This window comes from Phymastichus coffea, unplaced genomic scaffold (assembly GCF_024137745.1).
Source record: "Phymastichus coffea isolate CEN01 unplaced genomic scaffold, Cenicafe_Pcof_1.1 PCOF00014, whole genome shotgun sequence".
NCBI lineage: Eukaryota > Metazoa > Arthropoda > Insecta > Hymenoptera > Eulophidae > Phymastichus > Phymastichus coffea.
The window spans coordinates 7,244,105-7,256,543 of record NW_026706825.1 but is presented as its reverse complement, the minus strand read 5'-3'; the positions used below and the strand labels follow the sequence as shown (position 1 = coordinate 7,256,543).

At 44.8% G+C, this 12,439-nt stretch overlaps 1 protein-coding gene across 1 annotated transcript; it reads right to left on the bottom strand.

Annotated features, from left to right (window-relative positions):
• Positions 1-8,552: 8,552 nt before the first annotated feature.
• LOC131674928 (uncharacterized) lies at positions 8,553-11,717 on the bottom strand. Its single transcript, XM_058953748.1, has 8 exons — positions 11,575-11,717; positions 10,686-10,804; positions 10,503-10,585; positions 10,399-10,437; positions 10,129-10,330; positions 9,573-9,845; positions 9,228-9,507; positions 8,553-8,910 (listed from the first exon to the last, which is right to left on the bottom strand). Exons 1-8 carry the CDS (start codon positions 11,715-11,717, stop codon positions 8,553-8,555), a joined length of 1,497 nt encoding a protein of 498 aa, XP_058809731.1.
• Between the last annotated feature and the right edge of the window lie 722 nt (positions 11,718-12,439).

Genomic DNA, 12,439 nt, shown 5'->3' with positions numbered 1-12,439 from the left:
TGTGATTTGGGCGGCGAGTCTTCGGCGACTGCCGCGGTCGCAAAGGAACGCCATACGGTAAGCCGTGAAAAAGAATACGCGCCGGAGGACAAGTCAAGGTGGTGGCTCACCGTGCAGATCGGGACTTTCCGAATTCGTGCCCTATACGATTCAGGAGCCTCCTGCACGTCGATGGGAGCGTTAGGTCTGCTGATCGCCGCTGAACTCGGACTTAAATTGAAGGTAACCAAGGCTGGGTCGTGCAAGTTGCCGGACGGCCGATCAGTGCCCGTGATAGGCCATCTAGAGATGCCTTTCACAACCGGAGGCGTGACTAAAGATGTCCGCGTCTCCATCATCCCAGAGCTCGCAGATCAATGCTATGTAGGGGTCAACTTTATGAAAAAGTTCAAGGCAGTGACTGACCACACCGATAATACCATTCTCCTGCGAGACGATAACGTGACGGTACCAATGGAGATGGCTGGCCTGGAGGGAGCCGCCGAAATGGCCTCAATCGGTATCGCTGACACGACAGAAGAACAGCGTACCGAGATAGAGAACCTGGTGAAAAGTATGCTGCCACCGCCCAGCAAACTTCTAGGGGCGGCGAGGGACGTCGAGCACGACATCAGGCTGACGTCCACCAGGCCAATCAAGCAGAGATATTATCCGGTCTCACTTAAGATCGAGCAAGAAATGCACAAGCAGGTCGCAAAGTTGCTCGAGGCCGGAGTAATAGAAAAATCGAAAAGCGGTTGGTCAAGCCCAATCGTGATGGTGCCGCGTGGCAATAAAGGAGAGTACCGGATGTGCATCGATTTCCGCGAGGTGAACGCGATTACGGAGCCAGACGCTTACCCGATTCCCTTTATGCAAGACATACTGAGGCGGCTACGCGACGCTAAGTACATATCAACAGTCGATCTGAGCCTCGCCTATCATCAAATTCCGCTAAAAAAGGGATGTCGCCCGCATACAGCTTTCACCGTACCGGGTTTGGGGCATTTTCAATACGTGAGGATGCCTTTCGGCCTTGCATACGCAGGGGCGACATTCCAACGCCTGATAGACAGCGTCATCGGCCCAGACATGAACCCTTTTGCGTTCGCGTACCTAGATGACATCATCATCGTCTCTTCGTCATTTGAAGAGCACAAGCTCCACTTAGCAAAAGTTCTGAACCGCTTGATAGAGACAGGGCTCACGGTGAGCCCGGACAAGAGCGTGTTTTGCAGGTCGGAAGTGCGATATCTCGGATTACTCGTTAATCGCGACGGAATCAGACCGGATCCAGAAAAAGTCCGGCCGATTGCAGAATACCCGAGACCCAGTAACGTTCGAAAGCTCAGGCGCTTCATGGGCATGGCCTCGTGGTACCGGCGATTTATCGAAGACTTTGCCACGATCTCTGAGCCCCTCGTCAAGCTAACCAGGAAGGCCGAACCATTCGTGTGGGGAACCGCACAGCAAGAAGCGTTCGAAACTATCAAGAACTTGATGATGTCAGCCCCGATTCTACAGCCACCAGACCCCAAGGGAGACTACGCACTACACACAGACGCCAGCGACTCAGGGCTCGGAGCCGTCCTAGTTCAATCGGTTGGCGGTGAAGAGCGCGTAATTGAATTCGCGAGCCGCACTTTGTCGAGAGCAGAACGTAGCTATTCGGTCTCGGAGCGGGAGTGCCTTGCAGTGCTGTATGGAATTGAAAAATTCCGACACTACATAGAGGGCTACAAGTTCAAAGTGGTAACGGACCACAGCTCTCTACGCTGGCTAAGACGCATGAGAAACCCGACGAACCGCCTAGCGAGGTGGGCCCTACGACTCCAAGGATACCAATTTGAGGTCGAGCACCGTAAAGGAGCCCTGCACGCGGTCCCCGACGCACTGTCACGCGCGTTCGAGGACAACGACGAAGATGGGCCCACGATATGTGCCCTCACGTGGTCCAAAGAAACTAAAGACGAGTGGTACCTCTCCAAAATCGAAGAGGTCAAGAATGAACCTGGTGCCCATCCAATTTGGAAAATCACGGGCGGTAACTTGTATACTTACCGCCCCGACCGAGCTTTTTCCGAACTGCTTGAGGACGATGAGGCGTGGAAGCTAGTGGTCCCCCATGAGCAGAAGGGGAAAGTTTTGGCCGAGTGCCACGATGCAGTGACAGCAGGACACTTGGGGCGAGACAAAACACTCGCCCGCGTGCGCCGCCTTTACTTTTGGCCGGCACTTAAGCGCGACGTAGAAGAATACGTACGCGGCTGTCAAATTTGCCAGCAGTGCAAAGTGGAGCAGCGACGCACTTATGGACTTATGGGGGGACACAAGGTTGAGCGCCCTTGGCAGGTAGTAGCCGGCGACATTACCGGTTCGTTCCCGCGCAGCCCCCGGGGCCACGAATACCTCCTGGTCTTTGTCGACTTGTTTACGCGTTGGGTGGAGTGCGTACCAATCCGCCGAGCCAACGCCAAGACCATCGTCAAAGAGCTCAACGATAAAATTGTAATGAGATTCGGAGCGCCGGAACAATTCCTCTCGGATAACGGGACGGAGTTTAAAAACCATCTCGTCGAAGACTACCTGGCTAAGCAAGGCATAAAGTCCGGGCTAACCCCCGCGTATAGCCCTCACGCCAACCCGACAGAGAGATACAACAGAACTCTCAAGACGATGATCGTCACTTATCTCGAAGACCACCATAGAAATTGGGACGAAAAGCTCGTCGAATTGTCCTTCGCCCTAAACACGGCAATACATAGCACCACTAGAGTCAGTCCGGCTCTTTTGAATTATGGTCGACAACCAATCCCGCCCGGCACTCAGCGCCGCCAACAAGACTCCGCAAGCGCTGAGAACGAAGAAGAGCAAGCTAGGGCAGAATGGGCCGAACACCTGGGGCTACTAAGTGACTGTTATGATGAGGCCGCAGCACGCACGAAGGACGAGCGGGAGCGCCAGGCACCCTATTATGACAAAAAGCACCGGCAGCATAAGTTCAAGGTCGGAGACTGGGTGTGGAAGAGGAATCGGATCCTCTCCTCGGCGGCCCAGGGCGTGGCAGCAAAACTAGCACCGAAATATACCGGACCGTACGTTATCACGAAAGTTTGCGGCAACAACGCGTTCAAACTGGCTAACCACCAAGAAGAGTTAGACATCCTTGTCCACGCCAAAGACCTCCGCCAGTTCTACGACCCGGCCGAGTGCAAGGACCAAACCCAGCCGGAAGATGGGGAAAACGCGACTCGACCGCCGAGGGATGTAAGGGCGAACGGCGACCCGCCCGAAGCGTGCGACCAAGCGAGCGAGCGCGAGTCCGACGAACAGGACGAGCTTTCGGATCCGACACCCGCGCCGGCGCCAGCGAAGCGAGGACCAGGGCGGCCGCGCAAGGCCCAAGCGGCGAGCCCACAGCCCGCGGTCGCGAGAAAGCCTCGGGGCCGGCCCCGGAAAACGGCACGCCTGGTACTGCGCACAGCGACGCGGGCCATACCGAATCTGAACCGAACCGTCGAAACGAACAGGCGAAAGCCTGGAAGGCCGAAAAAGACTTAACGACCGGCCGTATGAGAGTGCAGATTGGCCCACCTCCCCGCTGAGCAAGTGGGCGAGCCAATCAAGTGAGGAGGACTGGCCGACCATCGGGCGAGCGCTGGCCGAACTCGGGAACGCGTGGAAGTTCGTTATGAGCTTCCAACGCCGAGTTCTAATCAGGTCGGCGCAATTCCTGGAGTTACCCGGTGCAGGAGTCTTCCTCGGCCCATGGCTCGACAAACTCGAGCGGTGGCAGCGCTATGAGCTAGCGGTCCGGGCAATACAACGAGGGCAGTCACCCGTATTCTCGGCACCCCCTCCAGTATTGCCCTATCCGGAGTTCCGCCGGGCGCCCGGCACGGAAGGCCAGCGCCCCCAAGGGCCTAGAGCCCCTAGGCCCACAGCTCGGACGACGCCCGACCAGGACAGCGAGGACACACCGGCCCCGGAGCCAGCCCATCATGGTCGCGTGAATGTGGACGCCAACTCCTCCGGGGGAAGCACGGTGACGGTCAACATCAGCCAGCGTCACGGGCGCTGGGCGGAACACCATCATCCGCAGAGGGCCCATTCCCTGGGGAGAAGGGAACGGAGTCGCGCGAGGAGCGCGAGCCGCGCCCCAAACCCCAACATCGTTGACCCGGAGGGACGCCGGGAGGGCCAATCACGCCGAGACGCCGAGGGATGCTACGTTTGTGGGCATCCCGGCGTCTCCAAATCTTCACGTTGCCCGAATCTCACCCGCCACGGCGAATTCCGGCGCGACCGCAGTCACCGGCGCCACTGATAATTGCCCACTGGGACAACGAAATAAATGATTTTCACCTCATATCACTGCCACATTCATTACACTTCACCCCCCCTCACCTCGCTAATCCTTACCCTCGTATAGTCACTCCGCGCTATAATCGTCGAATATTTCCCCGGGTATCATCCGACTAGGAGGGGGCTATAACGGCCGGGGCCGTTTTCGCGGAGGATCGGTCGCGCACGAGTCCGAGCGCGACCAAGGGGACAAGCGAGCGAGGAGCGAAGGAGAGAGAGATAGCGAGACTAGAGCAGGCGCGTGCCGTAGCGGGAGAGTGGGGGGAGAAAAACGATTTGAGAGGACTTCGACTAAGACCGGGAGGCGAGATTGATCACGACGTGCTCCCGCGAACCCAAAAGAAAAAGGTGTGAAGAGCCAAGAAGGAAAGTGTCCGAGTGTTGAAGAAAAGTGCGAGTGTGCGAGAAAAGAAGGCCGATCCCCAAAGGTCGTCGCAGACTGTGGACAGTCGTCTAAAGCGGGCAATTACCAGGGGCAGACTTTGCCCGCCCGAGTAAGGGCGACGACGCGAGTGACGAATAAGAAGTAGTCTGGCTGCAGCAGCCACTTCGCGGTGAGTTCCTCTCTGTTAATAAGTGCCGAGTTTGCGTGCGTTTAGTTACGCGAGCGAGCGCCTCTCTCTCCCTCCGGATTAATACGCGAAGCGAAATCTCGGCGTGCGAATTTGTATAGAAAGTCACGTAAATAAAGCCTGGTTTAACCCGTTCATGTGTTGACGTTGTGTTGAGTGTACCTGGGGAGGCACCTCTGTCCCTTCCTACGCCCGTGATTGAGACTCACGCACGCTCTCGTGCATTAGCCGTGCTTTCGCGATCCCTTTTCAGGGCAGCGCGTGCCCGCCCGTATTCGGCGGAACGCCAGCAAGCGGCCAGCTGACCGGGGCGGCGGTGAGCCCCGCACCGACCAGTTGAATTAAAATCTCTAACGGGCCATTAAAATAATTTGATTATTTAGCAGACCGTTACATGACATATTAAAAAATTATATTCATGGTTCGAAGAAACCAGAATTACAAGTTTACGCGGCAGTGACAACTTTTTTATCACTCACAGAAGTAAAAACTAGATTAATAACACCAGACAGTGCTGTATATAATTTTTGCAAGAGAGTCGATAGATCAAGCACTCATCGGTGTAAAATTAGTTATTTGAATGGCAATTTTTTTATTGTAGGCATAAGTAAAAAGATTAATAATTTGCCAGAGCACGTGCAGGAGGCTTTTGCAAACATAAATATTATTTTAGGAAATAGCAATATCCGTGTATTTCAAAGAGTTCTTATAAATAACATTTATTATGAGTCTGAATCGTATGCCGCCAGAAAAGCTACGAATTCATCTTGTGTATCATATATATTCAATTATGAAGTTAACGCAGGTATCACCGATTCTTTTATACATGTTTGTAATTGCGACAATTGGCAATCGTTCCAACACTATTTAGAAAATTGTTTAACGTATGTCGTAATTTCGCAATGTAATGTAAGAGAAACATTTCTTTATCCGTTAGTAATGAATTTTGTTCCGACTATTTTTGAGTGCGAGAGACTAACCGACACATATTTGGTCATAAATCTCGATGCCATTAAAGACATTTTGTTTTATATTAAGTTTCATCATAGAACCTATGTTGTAGAACGTCTTAATAATTACGAAAGAGAATGAACTTTGTAAATGACGAAATCAATTATGTAATGTGACAAACGTCAATAGCTTTATCACACTTTTGAATAAAACTCAATTTTTATATTTTATTTGGTACAAGTTCCACCAAACTTTATCCAGATTTCAGATTATTTTACAAAAATAAGATTATACTTGTCTAAAATCCGGCCAAACTTTAATCAGATGTCTAATCAAAAATAAAAAAAAAATGTTTTAATTACATTTGTCTGAAGTTTGGTAAAACTTCAGCCTAACTCCCAACAAAACTTAAATAAAATTAGGAAACGTTTTGCCAAACTTTTTGCAAATAAACTGATCGAATAGGAAAGTTTGGCATCGTCCCACGAAAAAAGTTTTGCCAAACTTTAACCAAGGTAAGTTTGGCGAACGTTTGGTAAAAATAAAAATTTTTTTACGCGGGGGTCCTCGCGAGTTCGACCTTGAACGAAAGTGATGCGTTGTAGTAGTCCTTAAGGCCAGGATTTGTTGGCGAAGTTCATTGATTTCGCTCTCTAGTTGTTTTTGTTTATTGTAATCCATTGATGAGTCGTTTATGACTGGTGCAACGTAAACGCCAGCGTCCTGTTGGATGCGCCAGAGAGTGTTGGCGAGCTCGGCTTGAGCTGTTATCGTTGAGAGCAGCTGCCGCTAACGCAACTTGAGTTTCGCGTGGCAGCTTTTGCGCCCAGAGAGAGTAAACGAACGTTGAGTCTAGTTCGCTTCCAGCGAGCGCCGTCATGTTCGCCAAAAGTTCTGAGGGCTTTTGTGAACCGAGGTTAAGGCCGGAGACTAGTTCGCGATATCGCTGATCCTGCGTTTTAGCAAAATTCTTTAGGATTTCAGTTTTTAGTGCTTCATATTTACCTTGTTCGGGTGGACTCATCACCACAATCCTGAGTTTTTTTAGTACTTCTTGGTCTAACTTACTCACAAGGTAGTAAAATTTAGTGCTGTCGGACGTTATCCTCCGTGTAGCGAAAAGCGCTTCGACGCTACCGAGCCATAGTGCTGGTTCTGCCGGCTAGAAGGGCGGAATAGGCATGCTATCATTCGTAACTACGTTGACACCAGATTGAATTGTTGGTGTATTCGATGTATTCCCTATTGCTCCGTTGTTGGTTTTTTCGTCAGCCTTGTTAATATGTTTGTGAGCGTCTAAGGAATTATCGTCATTGGTTTGCCCGTACATGGTATCGATGAGGTATTAGGAATGTCAACAAGGCGCGAGCTCGTTCGGTGAAAATTGTAAACACGCGGCGTTCGTGTTTTTTGGTGAATTCCTGGAATGTTAACCGGTCCGTTTGCGTGTTGATGTGCCTACTGTGGCGTCACACGCTCTTGTTCGACCGTTGGTGAAGAATGTTGTTTTATGAAGAATTGCGATGTTTACGTAGTCCTTTTCTTCCGTTTGAAATAGCGTTTGAGGCTCTCCCTTTCTTTCTTTATTTTTAGAAGATAAAATGTCAATTGCGTGCCTCGGTTAAAGGCTTACTTGTGAAATGTGTCCACTCGTTCCGTTATCTTCGGCAGGTTCGCACTTGTATAAAATCCGAATTGCTGAGGTTCACTGGCCACGCGATGTCGCGTACCCGTACAGCGTTTTTTTGCTTCAATTTACTCCCTGCACCTCCGAGATCACGTCGGGATCACTAATGTGGGGATCCAGGGATGCCGAGGCGGGAAAGCCCGCGTAAAAAAATGAAAAGTTTTCCCAAACTTTTGCCAAACTTACGTTGGCTGAAGTTTGGGAAAACTTAAAAATTGAGACGATGCCAAACTTACTGGTTTATTGGCTATGTTTGTGTCAAGTTTGGCAAAACTTTTTACTAACTGTAGCCATTGATACATTTTTTTAATACTTTTTTAACCGACTTTGGGCGATGTTTGTAAAAACTTGGAACAAACTGAATTTTAAGATTTGCATTCACAAAGCTCAGCCAAACGTTATACAAACGTAGCTATAAAACATTTAACATCATATATCTAGTTTGGAATAAAGTTTGCCCAAACATTAGCTAATTATTTTTTATTTTCAATCGGAATATAAAGTTTGGCAGAACTTTATCAAAACTCGAAACCCACAATTTGATTCGATTTTTTCGTCATTGTCGTAAGTTTGGCAAAACATACGACAAACTTAATTTCAATTAACCGTTTTTTACAATATTTTATTTGTGTGTTTGGCTAAACTCTATGTAACTTTTGAAGGTACACCATCCGTATCTCTAGCTAATAGGATTTTAACGAAATAGATTATTCGATCTACAATTAAATATCAAACAGTGTGGTTATGTTTTTAAGATTTAAAATATTTGAATTTTGTAATTTCACAATCAATTTAATAATTAAATATTTTTGTCTTGATAATCATGAATGTTTCTTATATTTTTTATGATGTTCTGTTCTATTTTCGTATTCCCACTCATCTCCCCATTGACGTTTCTTTCTTTCTCTTGTGCCTTGTTTGCCCTGGTCACTTCGTACTTCTTCGCGATATTCCTTTTCAACTGATTTTTCTCCTTTTTGGTCGCATTTGCTTTTCTTTCAACGTTGTTGCTCTTCCTCGTGTCTTATCTTTTTATCATCACTCTTACTTTTGATTTCATCCTGATTTTTTCGGTATTCTTTTGCTCCTATTTTCCCGTCTGACCCTTCACTTTTTTTTCTATCTATCTTCTTTTCCTCATACAGCCCTTTTCCATCAGATCTTCGACTCTCAACTAGCAGTTCGGTATCTTTCTTGCCATGTTGTTCTTTCTCATGTCGTTCCGTTCCATCAGATTCTTTTCTTTCGCTCTTCTGTTCGACCTTCTCGAGGCTTTTTTCTCCGTTTTGCCTTCTCTCTTTATTCACCTCGTTTATACCATCTCGCTGTTTCTCAAATATTGGTTCACTGCTTTTTCTGCGATAATTTTCGTTCATGTATCGTTCCTTATCATACGGCTCTTTTCGCTCGCTTGTATGTCTAACTCTCTCCTTGTCTTGCTTTCTCTCTTCATTCTGGCAGGATTTACCAGCCTGCTGGTGCTCGATCTCATGTTTGCTGTTCTTTTTACGATGCTCTTACTTGTTGTACCGTTTCTTTGCATCCCCCTTACTCTCAGCCGACTGTCCACTCTCATTATCTCTCTCTCTCTCTCTTCGTGCTCTTCATTACTTTTTCGTTGTTTCTCTATCACAGATTCGCGAATTTTTCTGAGATGCTTTTCCTTTGCGTGCCCTTCATTTCCATCAGATTCGTTTCTTTCATTCGCTTTTTCGTTTCTCAGTAGACTTTGTTGATCTCCCTTATATTGTCTCTTTTCACCAGGTTTGCTCTTCTCATTAAACTGCTTATTCTTGTCGCCTTCTCGTTTTCGCACCTCGGATTTCTCTTTCGCACTAGAACCTTGCTGTTCATCTGCTATTTCGGTATTTTGATCACTCGAATTGTCTTCTCTACTGCTCACTACTATTTCTTCCTCATAATTTTTACTTTTACTGCTGTTACTTCCTTTGCCTGTATATAAAATGTTTATTTACACTCATTGTTATATATCAGTTCATTACATTTTAACATTTTACCTTTAGTATTTTTATTTCGAATCTCTTCCATTGTTCGTAAATCACCTTCTGTCATATTCTTGAAGCTACTATTAGTTTGATTCGAGTGAAACTTTGTTTTTTGCGACAAACTTCGCCTGAAAGATTTAACCGAAGAATTGCCGTTGGCCATACAAATATTGGTTCCTTTTTTGCCTTTTGGATTTCTCAAAGTTGCGCACTTGGATGTGATGACTGCAGTATATTGTTCGTGAGTAAGCCTAAACTGAGGTTTTGTGTTCAAGTTTACAAAGCCTATATGGATTCAAATGGAAATATAATTATTTAGTCTTCTATTAAAGCTTTACTATATCGTAGATATCAGTGAATATCAAACGAACTAACAATATTTTCTTTATAAATTCACCTTTAATAAATACTGTGATGTAGAAGAAAATATACGAAACGATAAATTTATCGTTCTATTTTTATATTTTAGCATTACGATACTTATAAGAAGTAAGTGCGTAGAGCAAATGTTGTCCATTCGTTTGTGTATCTATAGATATCTATATAAGTTATATAATTTAATTTTTACTTTGAACATCTTCAAAAATATTTTCGGGGATGGGTTCCCTGTTATTTCCCCCCTTTGCAGATGATTTTTTCAGCATATCGATTCCAATAAGATCAACTAGTAAACGACGAACCATTTCTTTAGGATTTTTTCTGTACGAAGTTCTGTAAACGCTAAGTTTCCATTCGGGTAATTTGCACTTGGAGCCCTCTACTATTGGAACCTAAATTACACAATTTATATTATAAAATTGAATGCACTATTCAGACATCTTCGAAAGTCGTATCTTACCTCTCGATTTTTGGTGAAACCAGCTTTTTTATTAATGTTCTGCAAAACAAATATGAGCAATAAAAAAATTTTGAAATTTTTTCAATCTAATAATAGTGACTTACATCAAGGTCTTTTAAGACTTCTGGATTTATGGCTTTAGCAAGGTCCAATATCATTTGCAATTTTCGTATATCTTCTTCGGTAACTATAACAATAAAAAAAAAAGGATTATTTTAAGTGGTTGAAAATTTAAATCTTTTAAATTAATTTTATTTGCTCAATATTTGGAAGCTGTGAACATATACAATTTCGCTCTGCGCCCTTCTTATTCTCATTTTCGTTGCCCTCGTGCGTCATGACGACATTGTCATCCGGCTCAGAATAATTTCTTCCATCACTCTCTTCCAGGTCTAATTCATCTTTCCTACATTAATAAACGACATAATTATTATTGTGTACCTAAATAGTAAATCAACTTTTACATTGTTATGTTTAAGGGGGTGCCACACCTCTGTTTTACCGACTTTTTTTTGGGGCGTATTTTCTCCAAAAGTACTTAACGGCGCAAGTGGAGATTTTCATAAAAGTTTCATTTTTGAAGAAGAGAGAAAAATCGTCATCTTGATTATTGAATAAGAAATAGGCATGATTATTGGAGACGAGTAGGCATCGATCGATCAGCTGGTCGTCGTAAGCATTGTTTATCAATGAAATGTTCATACAGTTTGTAGATCACGCATAGCAACGCGGCGCGACAACGCTTTTTTTGATCGGAAAAAATTATTAATCAGATTTTCTTGTTGGATATTTTTTTTTCAAACTTCACCAACAAGATGACCGTACTTCGCTCTCTTTTTCAAAAATGAAACTTTTGTGAATGTCTTTACTTGCACCGTTAGTACTTTTGGAGAAAATACGTCAAAAAAAAAGTCAGTAAAACAGAGGTATGGCACCCCCTTAAGCTAATTAAAATCTGTGGACAGGTTTGACGCGCTTGTATGATCAAGCTTTCAATTTACAGAATGGTCAATTACGAAATATTTAACGCGGACGAGTTTTAAAATTTCACGATACGCAATTTTTTCTTAAGATACTACAGCTCATATACAAGTACAAATTCGTGTATGAACAAACATGCGCCGTATGGTATAATGAGTACCGCAATGAAAGCTTTTTTATAGTGTTGAGTCTTACCTTTCATTTTCACTATCATCTTCTGAAAAAATTGATCGTTTTTCCAAAACCTTGTATCCCTGTGCTCTTGACGCCTTCTTATTTAGTTCGTTCAACCTCTTGTTCTCCAAACGATTAGTTTTTTTCGCTGAAGGCCGCGACATTTTGTTGCAGTTCCTTATCTCACTATTGTCTAAGATAATGTCTTCTTTTGACACGTGCAATGAATCGAGCCACTCTTTGCTACCTATTTATTAAAAATTAATTATCAGATAACGTATAGTTTGAAGAAGTGCATAGGATTCGTTAAAAAATCAAACATACAAAACTTTTGTAGGTTTTAAGGTACTTACTATTGACACGTATTACTTTTACCGGGTAATAAGAATCACCCCACTTTGCAGTGACTCCGTTACAATTTTTTTTAATGTGTGTTATTGGAATCGTACTCACGTCTCTAGTATTAGACCATAGAACCAATACGTATATCGGTTGCAGAAATTTTCTGCGGTTATGTAAACGAAAGGTTAACATTCGAAGTACGACATGAAATCATCGATGCCTTTTTTTTTGAATGTTTTTATAGCCTTAATAACCTTGCGATGTGTCTACACATGTAACTACACATGATAGCTTCCACGAACTGGTAAGTATTCATTTCAGGCATAAATTATAATTAATAGAATGAATAATACAGTAATAAACTAAATATTTTGCAGGGTGAATTTTCTATATTCCCATCATGAATGAAGGGCGTACTTTTGAAAGCTATTCGCGGGCATCTCGGTATCGCTATATCAACAGGCTCAGGGCAAGCAATTCAGAAAGTGAAAGTTCTAATGATTCCACAAGTTCAACAACTGTTAGTGTGAGTGATTTTATTTTT

Bases quoted from the DNA above. Each gene is read 5' to 3' on its own strand.
- LOC131674928 (XM_058953748.1), bottom strand. From the start codon at position 11,717: ATGTCGCGGCCTTCAGCGAAAAAAACTAATCGTTTGGAGAACAAGAGG. The intron at 10,331-10,398 runs GTAAGATACGAC...TGTGTAATTTAG, and splicing joins GTTTCACCAAAAATCGAGAG to GTTCCAATAGTAGAGGGCTC. The intron at 9,846-10,128 runs GTAAAAATTAAA...GAATCCATATAG, and splicing joins TATTTTTGAAGATGTTCAAA to GCTTTGTAAACTTGAACACA.